This window comes from Saimiri boliviensis, chromosome 5 (genome assembly GCF_048565385.1).
Source record: "Saimiri boliviensis isolate mSaiBol1 chromosome 5, mSaiBol1.pri, whole genome shotgun sequence".
Lineage (NCBI taxonomy): Eukaryota > Metazoa > Chordata > Mammalia > Primates > Cebidae > Saimiri > Saimiri boliviensis.
This window is the reverse complement of record NC_133453.1, coordinates 111,850,216-111,869,783: the sequence shown is the minus strand read 5'-3', so window position 1 is coordinate 111,869,783 and position 19,568 is coordinate 111,850,216. Positions and strand designations below refer to the sequence as shown.

At 36.9% G+C, this 19,568-nt stretch overlaps 1 protein-coding gene across 2 annotated transcripts in view; it reads left to right on the top strand.

Moving 5' to 3' along the window:
- The window catches only part of CNTNAP5 (contactin associated protein family member 5), an 891,734-nt gene that overhangs the window by 427,557 nt on the left and 444,609 nt on the right, over positions 1-19,568 (top strand). For both annotated transcript variants that reach the window (XM_010342190.3, XM_074399829.1), the window contains exon 7: positions 4,147-4,290. In XM_010342190.3, the coding sequence (XP_010340492.1) occupies positions 4,147-4,290 (144 nt within the window). The remainder of the gene's footprint in view (positions 1-4,146; positions 4,291-19,568) is intronic.

Sequence of the window (19,568 nt, the reverse complement as noted above, 5' to 3'; positions counted from 1 at the left end):
TGTTTGGTTTTCAGTTCCTGCATTAGTTGAGGATAATGGCCTCTCACTCCATCCATGCTCCTGCAAAGGACATGATCTCATTCCTTTTTATGGCTGCATAGTATTCCATGAGGTATACGTACCACATTTTCTTTATTTAGTCTATCATTGATGGGCATTTAGGTTAATTTAATGTGTTTGCTATTGTGAATAGTGCTGAAAGGAACATATGTATGAATGTGTCTTTTTAAGAGAATGATTTAGTGGCTGAGCACGGTGGCTCACGCCTGTAATCCCAGCACTTTGGGAGGCCGAGGCGGGTGGATCAAGAGATCAGGAGTTAGAGTCCAGCCTGGCCAAGATGGTGAAATCCCGTCTCTACTAGAAATACCAAAATTAGCTGGGTGTGGTGGCAGGCGCCGGTAAGCCCAGCTACTCAGGAGGCTGAGACAGGAGAATCGCTTGAACCAGTGAGCAGAGTGTGCCATTGTACTCCAGCCTGGGTGACAAGAGCAAAACTCTGTCTCAAAAAAAAAAAAAAAAAAAAAAGAGAGAGAGAGAGAGAGAGACAGAGAATGATTTATATTCATTTGGGTACATACCCAGTAATTAAATTGCTGTTTTAAATGGTATTTCTGCCTCTAGGTCTTTGAGGAATCGCCACACTGTCTTTCATAACAGTTGAACTAATTGAGACTCCCATAAACGGTGTGAAAGCATTTCTTTTTCTCCGTAACTGTGTCAGTATCTGTTGTTGATTTTGTAGTAATAGCCATTCTGACTAGTGTGAGATAGTATCTCATTGTGGTTTTGATTTCGATTTCTCTAATGATCAGTGGTGCTGAGATTTTTTTTCACATGTTAGTTGCATGTGTGTCTTCTTTTGAGAACTGCCTGTTCATGTCCTTTGTGCCCCTCCTTTTTTATGGGATTACTTGTTTTTTTTCTTGTAAATTTATTTAAGTTCCTTGTAGATGTTGGGTTTTAGGCCTTTGTCTGATGGATAGATTGCAAAATTTTTCTCCCAATCTGTTGGTTGTCTGTTCACTCTGATGAGAGTTTCTTTTGTCATGCAGACACTCTTTAGTTTAATTAGATCCCATTTGCCTTTAGTTGTAATTGCTTTTGGCATCTTCATCGTGAAGTCTTTGCCTGTGCCTATGTCCTGAATGGTATTACCTAGGCTTTCTTCCACAATTTTCATAGTTTGGAGTTTTACATTTAAGTCTTTAATCCATCTTGAGTTGATTTTTGTATATGGTGTAAGGAACAGGTCCCATTTCAATATTCTGTAAATGGCTAGCCAGTTATCCCAGCACCCTTTATTAAATAGGGAACCCTTTTTCTATTGCTTATTTTTGTCAGGTTTGTCAAAGATCAGATGGTCATGGGTGTGTGGCCTTATTTCTGGGCTCTCTGTATTATGGTTCCATTACTCTATGTGTTTGTTTTTATACCAGTACCATGCTGTTTTGGTTACTTTAGCCTTGCAGTGTAGTTTGAAGTAGCCTAGTATGATGCCTCCAGCTTTGTTCTTTTTACTTTGGATTGTCTTGGCTACTCAAGCTCTTTTTTGGTTTCATATGAATTTTCAAAGAGTTTTTTCTAATTCCATGAAGAACGTCAGTGGTAGTTGAGTAGGAATATTATTTAATCTGTAAATTGCTTTGGGCAGTATGGCCATTTTCACAGTATTGATTCTTCCTATCCATGAGCATGGAATATTTTTCCATTTGTGCTCTAGCTGATTTCTTTGAACAGTGGTTTGTAATTCTTCTTGAAGAGGTCCTTCACTTTCCTTGCTAGCTGTATTTCTGGGTATTTTGTTCCTTCTGTGACAATTATAAATAGAAGTTCATTAGAAATTAGGAAGTTTTAACTGAGACAGTAAAATAGGAAATAAATGTGTAAGAAATTGATTTGATATCAATTTATTGAAGAAGGTGATATATCTATGTCACCTTATATATTCTATATGAATATATATATTCATATATGTCACCTTATTCAATAAATCGATATAAATAAATCAATATAATATAATTATATATGCAATATATATACATATCATATGATTACTATTATACCTTGGAGATATTGTGGATTTGGTTCCAGACCAATGCAATGATGCAAATATTGCAATAATCAAGTTGTTCAAAGTTTTTGGTGCCATAGTACATGAAAAAGCTATGTTTAAACTACATTATAGTCTATTAAGTGTGCTATAATAGCATTGTATTTAATATATATACACCTCAATTTAAAAATATCTTATTGCTAAAAAAAAAAACTAACACAAAGACACAAAGTGAGCGCACACTGTTGGAAAAATAGCACCGATAGAGTTGCTTGCCACAGGGCTGGCACAAACCTGCCATTTATGAAAACCACAAAATCTGTGAAGTACAACAAAGCAAAGTACAATAAAACAAGGTATTGCCTGTATCTTCTTCACAAATTAAAATAAAAAACTAAAAAGTATATTATTTCATATAAAAATCTGGACAAGTTTCTGGATAAAGAAAATATACCAAAAGCAATAAGATTGACATAGCATTTACATTAATGTTTAATTAATTAAAACAATTTATATGCAATGGAATTTTTTTAAATAATGAAATTCATAAAAATTAATTTAATGATGACTATGTAAACTAGAGAAAGAAAATAATAACTTTAGTGGAAGGATTTTATTAGCATTATTCTTGGAAACAAAAATAAAATATTTTTAAAAATCCATTCTTCTCCAACTGAATGTTTTAATGTAAATAATAAATTATCAATAAAAATTCCAACAAGCTAGTAAAATAAAATTATCCTGTAATTAAACTTTAAAATTAAATAAATAAAATATCAAATAATTCTCTTTAAAAATTAAAGTAGTTGTAAGTAAAAGTGGGCAACAAGATAAATAATCCTCTTCAGCTATTACACTGCATTAAAAAACTTTTTTTTTTTTTTTTACTAGTGTGAAGCTTGTAAAAAAAATCTAGAAACAGCCTTTAGCATATCAGTAGCTATTCATATAAGAAAACATTCTGATTGGGAGACCACATCCTCCTGAAACATTAAGGGAGAGACAGATAAAAAAGAGACAGTGACATAGAGAAAGACAGAGAAGTATCCAAATATAGATATAGTTGCAGTACATGCTGACAGTGATATTTAAAGCGATGAAAAAGACTGGGTTTCTCATTAAATGATATTGGAGTAAACCAGATAATAGAAATTATCTTGATTCTTTTTCATATAGAAAAAATACTCATAACAGGCCACTTTGCTTTAAATAATATATATATATTAAAAAGGTAATTTGTGTCAATATTAATTAGAAATAAAAGTGGTTAAAAAAAAAACATAGTATCTCATATCCTTTCCAAAGTGAACCACTATTATATTAGGTTGGTGCAAAAGTAATTGTGGTTTTTGCCATTACTTTTAGTGCACCAACCTAATAATAACATTTCAGTGTATTTCCTTCCAGCCTATGCCATATGCTCAGCTTCTTGTTGCTTACATCAGACTTTATACTCAATTATAACTCTTGCATTTTTAAATTAACATTATATTCACTTCCCATTATACTATAAGTGTTTAATAAGCGTTATTACTGACAAGTGAACTTTCAACATACTGATTTTTAATGACTTGCTTTACAAAACTGTATAGCACATTTGAAATATTTTCTGTTTTTATCATTGTGGATGACAATTGTGGACAATCTTATGTGTAAGGCTTTTTGCATACAATGTAGGTTTTTAAACTAGGTTCTTCTGTAGCTGAATAGAGGTATGTTTTGCTTGTCTCCTGGCTTCAGTATGGCCATATCTTCTAAGATGCTTGCATAAGAGATAACTATAAAGATGCTGATTTTCTTTTCCTTTTTCCCTCTTTCTGTAAATTATTGTTTTATTTAGTATTAAAAAGTTCAGAAAGGAAGTGAAAATGGTTTTGTAAAATAGGCCCTTAAGAAGCAAGCAATTACAGTTATTTTTACATGGGCTAATCAGTATCCTTTTAAATGTGTAATCAAGTGGCATCTATAATTATTTGAGCTACTTGGCTCATGTGTACAATTGAATCTACCAAAAACGCACGTGTTTACTTTCCTTTCATAATCTTTCAGACCTTATAACTAAGAGTTTGTTTTTATTTTTACCCCAAAAGCTTAGTTTTGGAGGAATTCCAGTACCAGGAAAACCTGGGACCTTTTTAAAGAAAAACTTCCATGGATGCATCGAAAATCTTTACTACAATGGAGTAAACATAATTGACCTGGCTAAAAGACGAAAGCATCAGATCTATACTGTGGTAAGTCAACTCATCTGTTTTGTCTTGATGGTTTCTACCACTTTGGGGTAAGTCTTGCCTTCACCAACCCATTCCTTCACGCATTTGTAATATGTTTATCTTATCCTCTGAGTTCCCATCAGCCTCTGAGGTGACACTGTAGAGAAAGAGAATGGCAGCTATCTAATCAGTGTGAATTGCATTAGTGGAAGAAGCAAAGAAATTAGAACCATCCAGAGTATTCTTTTCTTTTCTTTTCTTTTCTTTTTTTTTTTTTTTTTTTTTTTTTTTTACTGTGTGGTATATTTCATCTGGCAGTAGTATATTCAGTCTACATTGGGACAACATGAATTTTATTATTATCTCTGGACAATGAAACAAGAAAACAGATTCTATTAAACTATACAGCTTGGGAGTTACATATTTATCTACTTATTGTTAATATTAAAATAGGTCATTTTAAAGGAGAGAGATTAAACTTTTAGTGTTTTTGAGATTCTCATTTATCATACTGACAAATTAAATGATTTTGTAATCAAGAAACATTTGTCTTCCCTAATATACCGTGAGTTTCATGACCGTCAGAGCTGTGTTTTCTTTTAAATACTGCATTCACAATGCCAGGCAGAGTGCCTTACACATGGAAGGTGCTCAGTAAAGGTGTCAGCGTTTTCAACAATAATTTTGCATTTGATGGTTTCTCCCTCCAGTCCTATCTGTTTTTGCTTTATATATTTTGTAGCTCTGGTATTTGGTACATACATATTTAGTATGCTATGTGTTCTGTTGGTTTCACCCTTCTACCATTATATAATATTATTCTCTATCTCTGATAACTTTCTTTGCTCTGAAGTCTACCTGATATTAACATAGCAAATCTTGCCTTTTCTCTATAAATGTCTTTGTGGTATAACTTTTCCTATTCTTTTGCTTTTAACCTGCTTATGTAATTATTTTTGAGGTAAATTTCTTGTGGACGACAATTAGTTGGGTCACATTTTTTAATTCATGCTTTCAATTTTTGCCTTTTAATTGGTCTATTTAGCAAATTTGCATTTAATGTAATAAATGTGTTAGGCTTAAATGCCTGTTTATTTTTGTTTTCTGGATTTTAAAAAATTCTCTATTTTTCTCTACTTTCCTGTGTTTTTTGGAGAGTTTTAAAAATTCTATTTTGTTTTATATAGTGTTAGAGTATATCCGTGTATAGCTTTTGTTAGTAGTTTCTGTAGACATTATATTATATATACATAACTTATTATAGTTTACTGGTTTTATAATTTTATCAATTTAACTGATATGTAGAAACCTAATTTCTATTTACATAGCTTTACCTTCCCTTATTTATTTTATAATTGTCTTAATTTTCAAATTAAGATAATTATATTCTTAGAACCATTGCTATATATTTAGAATGATTTCAAGTAGTATAATTTTTGCTACAATGTCAAACATCATTGAGAGAATTCAAGAGGAGGAGAGTTTCTTGCATTTACTCATACTTTTTATCAATATTGGCAAAGGTAAAGAAAATATCTTAAAACCACGAGGGGTATCTTTGGCTGGAATTAGTACTAAAGCTTCATTACTGCTGACCATGTGACCTCCAGTGACATTCTAGTGCTTGTGAGTGGTTGGGAGAGGGATGCCCTTCATATCACTGGACTGTGATGCAAGTCCTGACTCATCATTAAGCCATCTCTGAGACTGCTCCTGCAGGGGATGAAGGGAGTTATCATCATAGCTCAGTAGGCGTGGAAGTCTAGGCTTTCCTTGTGATCTCAGTTGATACCACAGGAAGACAGTTGGTTCTATCTGACAATAATTAAATCCCCAGATTTCCAGAATTGGCCTTGTAAGCCAGAGATTCCCAGATTGATATTCCCATATACCAGCCTGGCTAGAGACTTGGGTACCTCACTACAGCGTGGCTCAATGGAATTGGGGCCATAGTCTTTTCTATGGCATTTGGCTTAGAGAGAAAACATGTCATTTAAAAACATCTCTCTTTTTTATGCTATCCCTTTCCTAATCCTTTGGCTAGAGTCTTCCAATGGCAATTTAAAACAAAATTTTGTCTGTACTAGTTGGTATCTCTGGGTTGTTTCTCATGTAGCAACATACTTAAGAGTGCTCGGATTAAAAGAAAATCCACTATGTTTTTCTCTTGGTTGGTCTTGAGGTTTTTATATATCCTTTATTTCTTTTCTTCACTTTTCAGAGTCTTTTTAGGTAAATTTTATACAGAATTTCTATAGTCTTTTAGTTGTACTGAGCAGGACAAATAGGGAAAACTATGTTATTTCGTATTTCTGGAATCTGAAATCTCTTCAACTAACATTTTTTCTTTAATCCGTGGCAAGAGTAGGTCACCCTGTCACTGACAGCAAAAATCTGATTCTTTTTGCAATCTTATTATGGAATTATCTGAACAAACTATGGCACTTAAATGACCTTGTGTTTGTTTTCTTCTTTGATACATATAATTATTTTTTTTTTATGTTTTGGAGTTTCATGTTAATACATTTTCTTGGAAATTGCCATTGGATTCCAGGGTGTGAGACAGAGGATGCTCATGGGGAATCACACTTGGATTAAAGGTTGTAAACATTTTAAAAGATTTATGTCAGGTCCTTGGCTCCTTCAGTTTGGAAAAATTAGAATGATCCTAGGGAGGGATTAGTTACCTCACTGGCTCCAGAAGAGCCTGTGACATTGCTTATCTATCTCCGGCTCATGTCCAAGGCTTCTGACAATTCTGCAACTTGCCCAAGTGAACTTAGGTCAACTATCTGCTAATTAATGTAAGCCCTGGCTTGCTCATGACATTTTTTAAATTCTAGGTTTGGAGTCTTGGGCCATGGAAAGCACACTCATTTCTACCCCTTTCCCAATATTGTTTCAATAAATATTTCACAATATATCAGCTTCCTGGAGTCCAATCAGCTGACACAGAGGCACTTACACTGAGATCATGCACTCCTAGAAGTTCAGCTTAGCCTAATGTCAAAAACATCAAGGGGCAGCACTACCTGCCATTTTGCTAAGACATGGCAAAGCAAGGTGAAATACAGTAAGTTTATTAAAAACATTGCTCACTCATTGTTCATAAACTGGGGCTTGAAAGTATAAAAGCCTGAGCCTTAGGTATAAATAACTAAGATCCCTATAGCAATGTTAAAAAAGAAAGTCGTTATACATATTATGTGTTAAAAATGATAAGATATATTAGAGTTACTAAATAATCATAGAAAAAAATGGAAGAAAGAACAAGAAAAGAAAACTTCAGTTTCTGAATATCTGTAGCTTCTATCATTTCCTTTTCTTTGAGAATCGTTATCTAAAACTTTAATAAACTTTAAAAACTTTAACAAGAGTTTAATAAGTGGTGATTTTTGAACTACTATAACATTTATCAAGTTGCTAGTATACATTCCTCCTTGGGGCTTAATTGGCGGTATCGTTAATAGGAGGCATAAAGAATCCATTTAGCACTAATGCATTTGGGAAAAAAAAATCCCAAGAAAATTGTTTTACTGTGCAGGTAAGCCATCTTAATTTTAACCTTCACAATTTAGAAGAAAAAACTTACATTATTTTTCTTCCAGATTGCTTCCAAAAGCCTGCTTAAGTGAGAATCCATATCACTATACACTTACATATGTACATACACACACACACACACACACACACACACACACACGCACACACACACACACGTTTATATACCTGGTCTATCTCCTTTGGGAATTCCTTATGGGAAGGAATTCCATTTCTTCCATAAGAGTTTGGTAAATGAGTACAGACTCTTTCTGTAGTCAAGCTTAAAGTTTTCCCCCAGACACCGTATTGGCTGCAAAATCAGCTTTGCTCCCCGTCACTAAGTCACTGTGGTGCTAAGTAAGGGCTTTTGGAAGGAATGGTGTTCTTGTCCTTTGCTAGTGTTCGCAGACTCCCTTACACTTATTAAGTCTTGGGAAGTTCAGATTCAAGGGATCAACAAATCAGGCAGCAAGAGTATGATACTACTCATAAATTATAAAATGTGATTAAAGGCTCACGGAAGCCCCAGCCCTTGTCTAATCTAGCGTATGCCTCTCTAGCTGGCTTCATTCAGCAGGCGTCCTCATTGCAATCTGTCATTGCTTCTTGTGGGACCTTCCTACTCCCTGGAGACTTAACAGCTATTCCATAGGGATAATTCAATTTAGTCTTTATAGCTCAATTTGACTACAAGACAATTCTCCACATCCCGAAATGTAGTAAAACTAACAGCTTAAAGTAGACATAAAAAATACCTCACTATTCTTCCTCAAATCCTCTATCTTATGCTAATACAGCACTATATAATAAACAATCAGAAAGCAAATGGCCCATTAAAGTGTGTGTACAGTACCTGTAATGTGGATTATTATATATGTAGTATAAGAAATATATTGCTCTGATAGTTTCCTGAAAATGATTAATTTCATACCTTGCACTCCATCAAAAATGATGCTTTTTTTGAGCTGTTCTTTCTGAGTGTCACGTCCCCTCTCCCAGAGGAAAGGAGAGTAACATGATTCCCGGAGAGCTGGCTGAAGTCTCACTCACCTCATTGTAGGTCTCAAAATACTTTGTTTTTTATTGAAAAGAAGATTATAGCGGAAATGCATGTGTTACTTAACTCTGTCTTCAACAGAAGAGAAGAAAATGCAAATAGCTAATAGGAAGTCTCTGGTTACAGAGTTGGCTTTGGTGCTAACTGACTATGTCAACTTATTTCTGTGCCTTTGTCTCCAAATAATTGGAATCAGGGAATTGGATGGGCGATGGCCAGTACTAAGTCCACATAATAATAATAATAATAATAATACTCCCAATCCCATGATTGAAATTGCTAAATAATCACAACATATATTTTCATTTGTCCTAGAGGGAAACCTAAAGGTCTCACTTCAGTGCTCCTGGAAGCATGAACAATAAAATCATGATTGAAACATTGACTTCCTAGATTACTAATCCCCACTCCACGGCTCATCCAGCTATGGGATCTTGAGAAGTTACCAAACTTCAGTATCCTCACGGGTGAAATGAAGGCATTCATTTTGTACCTACTTCATCTAAAAATCCATTCAATTGCGGTTGATGTATGAGCCAATATTTATTTACCATTTTAGATAGATAATTAATGCAGTCACATACAGTTCCAAATAATAAAAGTTGATTGGAAGCAGCTCCTGTTCTCTCTTGAATTTGAATTTCTCTTTACTCTCAAACTATAAGTCATGAAGTGGGTTTGCAGTAAACATATTACAAACATAATCATCTCATTTATTTGAGAAAATTTGATGAAAAACATTACTTTAGATTTGATGAACTGTAGACTCTTTTGAAGTAAGGAACTTAAAAACATGTTTCCTGACAGGTTTGACTGCAACAATGAGTAGCAACAGTGGCCTTTCTTGAAGTTTGCTGTCTTTTGTTTGTGTCTCTGCTGTCATGTAACTTACTGGAGCATGGTTGATTATTTCTTATGGCTCTAATGCCAAGGAAACAGTCACCCTCAGAGTTATGTGTAAGAAATAAGTGTGGACATGAGAGCACACACATATACACATCCGCAGGTGCACACACACACACACACACACACACACACACATAGTGACAGGCACCTTTATCTTACCTCCCTGTGACCCAGAAGCTTATGAAAATTGCTCAGAGAAAACTCCCTACTGTCCAGTAAAGCCTATAATCTCTTTAGCTTGTCTCCGGGATCATGTTTCATCTCTGTGAGTATGCTCTGTGATAAATGATACTTTCTCTTGATGGAAGGAATCATTTGAAAAAGCAACTGACATATTGTGTCTTCTCTCTTCTCATTCCTGCTGTCTTCTACTTCCAGTTGACCAGTCTGACATCCACATCACCTGCATCTATACTGTGTGCTCCTCATACCCGGGAAAAATCATTTCCAAGTTATTCGCTCCCTGAACAGTTGCTTGCTTGCTTGCTTCAGGAGAATTGGAATTAAATAGTTTCAAGGTCATACAAGGAATAATGTGCCTTAAAGGAAAAAGAAAAAATCTAACAGTGTAGTGGTTAATATCTCAGTCCATCATGGCAGCTATAACAAAATACCATAAACTAGTTAGCTTGTGAAAAAATGGAAATTTATTTCTGACCGTTATGAAGGCTGGAAAGTCTGAGATCAGAGTGCCAGGATTCAGGCAAGGTCTCCCTTCCAGGTTGTAGAACTCACACTTCTCGCTGTATCTTCTTCCTTCCTCACATGGTGGAAAAACAACCAAAATCCCTTAAGGCTATTTTCCAAAGACATTAATCCCATGACCTCATCACCTAATCACCACCTGAAAGGACATAACTCCTAATACCAACATAGTGTGGATTAAATTTCAACATATGAATTCCAGTAAGGGGAGTATAAAAACATTCAAACTATAGTAGTCTTTCCGGAAAGTTGGTTTACCTGAAATTAGTGTTATGCCTCTTCCTTCCTATCAGATGAGCAAATGTAACCAGTTGCTTTTGCTTATCTGATAAAATTATTATGTAAGGTTATTAAAGAAAACTTATATAGAATGTTTTAAAAATATTTCTATATAAAAATGAAAATACAGAACAGGGTATCCAACCAGTCAGAGAGGAAAAGGCTGTTCTCATCTATTACCAGTATTTTATTTTTACACTTTAAATATTTATATATCATAGGTGAGAGTTTATTGACAATTTTATACTTTATCCTTTAAAAGTATTTTCAATTTTTTAAAACTTTTATTGGAAGTTGTTTTTTTCTCTATTTACAAATATTATTTCGGTACTAACTATATTTACCATAGTTCATTTAAGATTCCACTGTGTTAAAATTTGAGTTGTTTAAATTTTTCTTGCGAAAAATAATATTGGGATTTCAACCATGGTGCAAAAATAATTTTCTGAAATTTAAAACAGATGACTAGAAATGAAGAATATTGGGTCAAAGATTATGAATTTTTGACTCAACTCACATTACTTAAAGCCCACACCATGTTCTGTGCTCACTGGCAGTGTACACAGGAGCCGGCTGCTTCTGCTGGTTTCACTGGATACTTTCCGAGTCATTTGAATCTTCAAGTGCTTTTTAAAAGAATGGGCCACGTGCCGGGCGCAGTGGCTCAAGCCTGTAATCCCAGCACTTTGGGAGGCCAAGGTGGATGGATCACGAGGTCAAGAGATCGAGACTATCCTGGTCAACATGGTGAAACCCCGTCTCTACTAAAAATACAAAAAATGAGCTGGGCATGGTGGCACGTGCCTGTAATCCCAGCTACTCAGGAGGCTGAGGCAGGAGAATTCCCTGAACCCAGGAGGCGGAGGTTGCTGCGAGCCGAGATGGCGCCATTGCACTCCAGCCTGGGTAACAAGAGCGAAACTCCGTCTCAAAAAAAAAAAAAAAAAAAAAAAATGGGCTACGTAAAAGTTGGAATGACCTCGGATGCGCTTCCTCTATGCAAAATGTGCAAAGAATGAACGGAGCATATTATTTTTATGCTCTTTCACTCACGGTAATAATCTCGATGATCACTTCTCCGTTTGACGACACCTTGTTTCAGAGTACTTATAGACAAGGCCACAGACCCCGGCGGTCGGTGGAGGGCTGACTGATGAGCTGTGGTTCTACCCGTGATCCTCTGTCCCTGAAACTTCTGTGTGTAGCAGGCAGGAGGCACATATTATTATCTACTTTTTATACCACAAAATACTTTATACTCAGAATTAGGGAAAGTCAATGATATATATTAGTGGCTGTGCCTTTTGCAATCTTCTTCCTCTCCTGGAAAGCACTCCACCATCAGGTTTTATTCATTTTCATGAGGCATTTATTTATTTATTTTTTTAGGGACCTGAATGACTTCCATGTACAGTGAAGAAAAAATAATACAAAGCTGGGCAGATTCGTGAACAGCACTGATCTCTGAGTATTGAAGACCAGTGAGGTGTTTCAGAAATGGTCCCTGTGTACTTTGCTGTTTGCCAAAGGAATCTCTCTTGGGTGTCTTTTGCGATGTAAGAGGTTGAGGGTGGAATCCTTCCCTTTGGTGTGAGAAAGGAAGGAGAGCAGCAAAGGGCAGAGTGTGGAATCCCGCCCGCTCCTGGCTCCCAGCAGCTCCTGTGTCTGCATCTGGCTGTCAGGCTCGCCCTCTGGGTTGAAGGAGATAGTGGCGAGTGCTGCAAAGGGACAAAGCGCTTCCCCAGAAACTCAGCCCTCTGTTTGCAGTGGTTCTTGTATCCTTCAAGGTGAATAGACACTTTTATGTGAGTGTTTCAAAACTGTTATCATCAGTTCGTCCTACATGTAAAAGTTTGCTTCCCAGTTTCTCACTGGTGTGGCCTCTTTTCTAATCCGGCCTGAATGACTCTCTGTTTCTGGAATTCACTCCATGCACATCCTCCTCTCAGCCTTTGCGTGCTGTGTTTCTCCTACGCCAGCCGAGCTGTCTTTTTTTTCCTTTACCTCTTCCCTGATCCAGCTCCAACTAACCATCCTTCTCCAACCTCACTGGTAGAATTCACATTCTGAACCATAGCCATGCTCAAAAGTATTTACTTGGTTCTCAGAGGCAAAGCAGGGTCCTGGAACCCCCAGGCTGTGCTAACCCAGAAACCTGGAGTTACCACATTGTAGGGAGGCCTAAGACAGGCAGGCAAGCACAGGTTTCAGGCAGCCACTAGGAGCTTGGGACCAGTAGCTACATAGCAAATAATGTGGAAGGCTGAAATCGTTTAAAATGGAACCACCATTAGGGCAAGCTCACAGGCACCTGCTACGTGCCCTCCATGCCTTGTCAACCCCGGGCATTGCCAGTATCTCTCTGGAGCACAGTGCTGAGGAAGACTGTAGGGTTGTAGTCAGCCTGGGTGGAGAAGGCTGCTGTAATCGCTAAGCAGTGTCTGCATTGGGGTAGGGCGGGGCGAGTGTTGAATCGGCTGTCTGCCCACCCTGTCCAGGTGCACGCCTTGTCCCACCTTCTCCTCAGAGCCCCTTTCAGGCTCTCAGTTTCATAACACCTTTCTTGCTGTGAACGTCATGCATATACAACATGGCATAACTTAGCACTTGAGTCGTCATTGTCATTTAAATGTAGTTATTGAACATCTACTGTATTTACAGCAAATGATCCTTCTCATCAAATAAAGGCATCATCATCTCTGCTCTCAGCAATTACACACCTGGCATGGGTCACCTGTGCAGAACTCAGAGTTCATAGCGGATGCTCTGGCCTTGGACATCCCCTCAGACCTTTCCACTCTCCTGATCACCATTTGACAGCCACCTTTCCCCTCACCTTTTTCATTTATTTATTTATTTTTGAGACAGAGTCTCCCTCTGTTGCCAGGTGCCAGGCTGGAGTGCAGTGGCGCAATCTCAGCTGACTGCAACCTGTGCCTCCCAGGTTCAAGCAATTCTCCTGCTTCAGCCTCCCGAGTAGCTGGGACTACAGGTGCACATCACCACACCCAGCTAATTTTTTGTGTTTTTTTTATTTTATTTTATTTTATTTATTTATTTATTTTTTTTTGAGACGGAGTTTCGCTCTTGTTACTCAGGCTGGAGTGCAATGGCACTATCTCGGCTCACCGCAACCTCCGCCTCCTGGGTTCAGGCAATTCTCCTGCCTCAGCCTCCTGAGTGGCTGGGATTACAGGCACGTGCCACCATGCCCAGCTAATTTTTTGTATTTTTAGTAGAGACGGGGTTTCACCATGTTGACCAGGTTGGTCTCGATCTCTGACCTCGTGATCCACCCGCCTCGGCCTCCCAAAGTGCTGTGATTATAGGCGTCAGCCATGGCGCCCGGCCCCACCTTTCCCCTTTTTATCTCACTTGCCCTTATGGTTTGACCCTTACTTTTTGTTTGTTTCTCCATTGTGATCACTCATCACAATTCCGGTTTCCCATTTGGTTTTTCAACTTCCTTCCTTTTACCAGAACTCCAGCCTGTGGATCCTGGCTTCCAACTGCCACAGCCACAGCCACTGCACCCAGTGGTAAGACTCAAACATAGTTTACAAGAGTTAGAAAGGAGAAATCACAGGGATAGTAGTTTCAGGAAAGACTTTATGAACGTGCAAAAACTTTGCCTGGGCATGGTAGATGTAAAAACTCAAGGTGAGGCCGTGGGAAACAGCAAGCTTTATTTTATTCTAGTCTATTTCTTTGCAGAAGTTATTTCTGCCACCCTAAATATATAAATAAAACATGCCTCTGTGTCACTCATGGTGTTAAATATGTGATATGTGGTCAGGAAATGTATATGGATGAAGGCACTAGGTGACGAGAAAGAGGATGATCTTTGAAGGAAGATTAAATCCTAGCCTTACCACGTAATGGATACAAAATTTAGATAAATTTGTTTAAGCTGTCTCTGCTTCAGTGTCCTTCATCTACATGGTAGAGCTAATAATTTCTCCTTTATATATAGAGAGTGAGTCCTAGGATATTATAGGCATTGAATCACTAAGCGCTGATAATAGTATGATAATTATTTCTATTGCCTCACTCACTCATCATTTCTTCTCTCATGTTCCTCATGAAGACCAGAGTCCTGTGAATGATCTCTAGCCTGCTCTACAAATGGCCTTTTACAAGTACAACACTAAAGGTTATAGATCAGTGATTATTATTATTTTATAGGGCACATACTCCTTTAAGAATATACTCAAAACTATGAACACATTTTATTTCACGTAATGTTTTTGAGGCTTCATTGATGCCTGTGAAGTATACCCATAAACAGTAACCCAAGAACTCCAGGCTAAATTTTAGACAAGTAAAAATTTATATGCAAAATAAAACTGTGTTTTGATACATTCCTAACAATCTTTTGTAAGTGTTCCTTGTGGAATCACCCCGATGCACAATAAGTAGGGACCCTAACACTGGATTTGTTCCATGTGAGCCAGTGGGGCTGGCTTTTCTTTGAAAAGCTTCACCTTTTGTCACAAGATTTACAAGGCATCTCTGTGTCAAGGTCTGGGTTGTTAGAAATTGCAAAAAAAAAAAAATCTATATAAATGGCTTTTTATTAGAAGGTGGATAACTACTAAAACAGGTAAGTAGAATTCCAGGTTGTCCAGAAACATCATGTGAAACAAATCAGCTGCGTCCTCTAGCTTGAGAGAGGGTGGCCAGTGAAGAAATAAGAACTAGAAATGTTCTCTCTGCCACCTCCCAGGCTGAGATTCAGGCCTCTTCAAGAAGGTGCAGTTACCAGGGAACACACAGCGTAAAGATACCAAAGAAGCTTGCCAGAGATCTTAGGTCACAGCTTCCTGGAGAAGCTGATGGCTGTGTGGAGACCAAAGCTGGGGCTGAATTGTGCAGAGTCCCTGGGCATCCCTAAATAACAGTTACGTAGTAATGGAAGACAATCACCTGGAAGCAGCTTCCAGCCTCTTGTCACCCTGCAGTGGCCCTCTATTGTCCCCTATGGACAGAGCATAACATTCAGCCAGCTGACGAAAGAGAAACGTTTGCAAGGTCCAACTCCATGACCATTTGATCCAGCAATCCCACTACTAGGTGTCTACCCAGAGGAACATAAGTCCTTATATGAAACAGACACTTGCACATACAAGTTAATAGCAGCACAGTGTATAGTTGTAAAAATACAAAACCAGCTTACATGCCTATCAACAAAGTGGTTAAGGAAAATGCTATGAACCATGGAATACTACTCAACCTTAAAAAGGATTAATAATGATATTTGCAGAAATCTGAATGGAATTGGAGACTATTATTCTAAGTTAAGTAACTCAGTAATGGAAGATCAAACATTGTATGTTCTCACTTATAAGTGGGAGCTAAACTATGAGGATGCAAAGGCATAATAATAAAATAATGGACTTGAGGGCTTGAAGGGAGGGTGGGCAGAGAGTGAGGGATAAAAGACTACACACTGGGTGCAGTGTACACTGGTTTGGTGACGGGTCCATCAGTATCCTGGAAATCACCAGTAGAGAACTTATCAATGTAACAAAATACCACCTATTCCCCAAAACTATTGAAATAACAATTTTTTTAATGTAAAACAAAACACAACAACAACAAAAAAACAGGACAAAGAAGAGTGTCTTTGGAACTGAACTTCAGAATAAATAACTGGCAGAACTGCCAATCTCTTTCCTTCTTTTGAAACTTTGGGTTAAAAACTGGAGGTCTTGGACATCTGGAAAAAGAAATTGGGAAGACAAAAAGAGACATAAATATAGTCATGGTTTTATATGTCACCTGATCACAGTTTTATGCAATACCAGCATGTCTCACAAATGTATAAAGTCCAAAACCAGAAATATAGATCTAAGCTCCTGTAATTAGTAAAATGTCAATTTATTTAACTTAGTCATTATGTATATGCTTCGTAAAAAATAGTGAAACTCCTACTCTTATTTTGGGACCATGTAATTTATTACATTAAAAAGCGTTTCTCATACTCAAAAAGTTTAGAACACTCCATAGGTGGACATGAATTAGAAATACTCAAGTAATTTACCTCTCTGCGTGAAGATTTATTATAATTCTCACAAAAACTTCTTCAAATTTAACCTAAAAATTGTATTGCTTAGTTTATTCTCTTCCATTGAAATTGATTTATTTCTTTGCTATTTCTTTTTATGTTTACCTAATACATTAGTTTAGCTCATCACTCTAGCAGTACATTCACCCATGGGATTATCCAGTCTCCACCATGGTGGCCAGTGATTACTTCAGTATTTCCTCTGATGCTCTAACAAGATCTGAGATATGCCTTGCGTCAGCCTAGGAAGCAAGCCCTCTGAAGGATGTTGGTATTTGTCTGTATTGCATCAGAAAAATCCAGTACCTAAATAAATATCTTATCTTTAAATATATTAATAATAATTTAAATATAAAATATAACAGATTGACTAGGTCTTTAAGAATGTGACTTTAGATGCAGAACAGGTCTAAATGAACATACATAGCCTTCACAAGCCATATTTGATGTGTCTGACAGAAATTTCATCTCCAAACAAATTTTAGAGTGAGGATATGCTCTAAAACCCACCATTTACTTCACTTATATGGGTCACATGGTGGATGCCTGTAAGTCAAAATCTGACCCTTGTTACAGAAACTTCAATGCTAGCTTCCCAAGGTAAATGGAAGATCCATCAGCCCCAGATGACTTCAGTGGAGGATTGTATGTGCCCATGCACATGGAATGAGCTTGCCTAGAAGCTCATTAGAGAAAGCATTTGTTATTGTAACATGGAGGATTGTATGTGCCTATACACATGGAATGAGCTTCTAGACAAGCTCATTCCATGTGTATGTGGAGGATTGTATGTGCCCATGTAAATGAGCTTGCCTAGAAGCTCATACCATGTGTATGGGCACATACAATCCTCCAGGTTGCAACAATAGCAAATGCTTTCTCTGTAGGATTCTGGTAAACTGGAGTGCATTTTATCAAACTTTTAATTCCTTGTGAAGACTGACAATGACCAAGAAAGTCTAGGCCCCTTTTTTTCCATGGTTTTATCCACAAAATTGAATGTTCATACTAGGATTTGACAATCCATAGCATTTGGTTACAAGGTCTTCTGCCTTGTGACCTAAGGATCTTTGCAACCCTCGTACACACTACTGGAAGCAGTTAGTCTCCATGTTTCATAAGAGTCCAGAGATCATTAGGGCTGGGACTGCTCTGGAAAAGTACAAGAATACAGTTTTCTCAACAATGTAACTCAACAACCAAAATATAAGCCAATAAGTATCTTGTAAATCACATTGTATTACCATTATTCATGAAAAAAATGTTTTTAATAGGAAAATGTGTAAACACAGAAAAGCAGAAAGAAAATGAATCAACTGCAATTTTATGAAAGCAATCATAAATACTATACAAATGTAGATTTTTTTAGTCTTCATTTTAAAAGAACTATTTTTGTGTAATTTTGAGTAATTCCTTTTCTTGGTATCAATACTCTGCAAGGAAAATAATATGTTGAACATTTATTGCATGCCAAATATTCTGTCAACTGCTTTTTATATTTATTTTAATCCTCAGAATAACCTTAAAAGTAGATAGCTATTTGTGGTTTCAGTTTGCTGTTGAGAAAAAGGAGGTTCAGTAACATTAAAGAAACTTGTCCAAGATACATAAGTAGCATGTGATAGAACCTGCATTCCATTCCTGGCCTTTCTTTTTTTTGGGGGGGTGGGGGGGGTGGGGGGTGGCATGTGAGTGCTTGTTTTTATAACAAATTGATTGAAGCTGAGCATATTTACATTATACAATCATGCATATCTGTATTTTAAAATCACACAATCGTCGTTCACTGTGTAAAATTAGCAAAATACAGGTAAGCAAGCAAAGAAAAATTATCCCACCAGAGATAAATGCTGTTAGTCTTTTAGTAAATCACCTTTAGAGATTCTAATGCCAAATTTGTGCTTAGCTGCTACGATATGCTTAACACAAATTTTATATTTTGCTCTAATCCCAGAGTTACTAAATTTTAACTAAAGTAACATTAAATTGTAAAAATGATGATCAATTTAAAAAAGTTGAATAAGTGAAAGCATTTTTAATAAGAGAAAGGAGTAATTTGAATTTCCAGTAAAGAAGTGAGCACAGTACAAATTGGAGATGCATAGTAAATACTTGTTGAAGCTTGATGATTATACCAAGATGAACTTGATTGAAGGAGATGTGAAGAAGTATGTCATCCTCATGGAGCATCTTCTCATAGGAGGCTGATCCTCTCCATACCTAAAGATCTTCATATGCAATTAAGAGAGCTGTAGTACAGTCTGATTCTTAGCTGCCTGGAGACAGAGTGCTAGAAGACGATCTTCAGATGCCTTGCTCCACTTAACGTTTTCTCCTTCCCTGATTCAACAAAGGTGCCATAACCTAATTAGAAAGAGCACTGTGTTTGCCAGAAAATGTGGCTTCTCAGGTCAGTTGGGTCACTACAACTAGCTAGTGAAATTAATTGTGTGAAGTTCACAATAAACTTGTTCTTTCTGGTGATTTCTATGGTTGAGAAGTATGTCCTCCAGATAAACTCTAAAATAGTTTTCAACTCAGAGGTTTCATTAAGAAAAGGCTCTTAAAACTCCTTCTATCGCTGTATTAGTCTGCTCTCACGGCCAAAACAAAATACCACAGACTGTTTGACTTACACAACAGAAATTATTTTCCCACAGTTCTGGAAGCTGAAAGTCCCACATGAAAATGTCAGCAGGTTGATTTCTTCTGAGGGTGTCTCCCTTGCTTTGTAGATGGCTG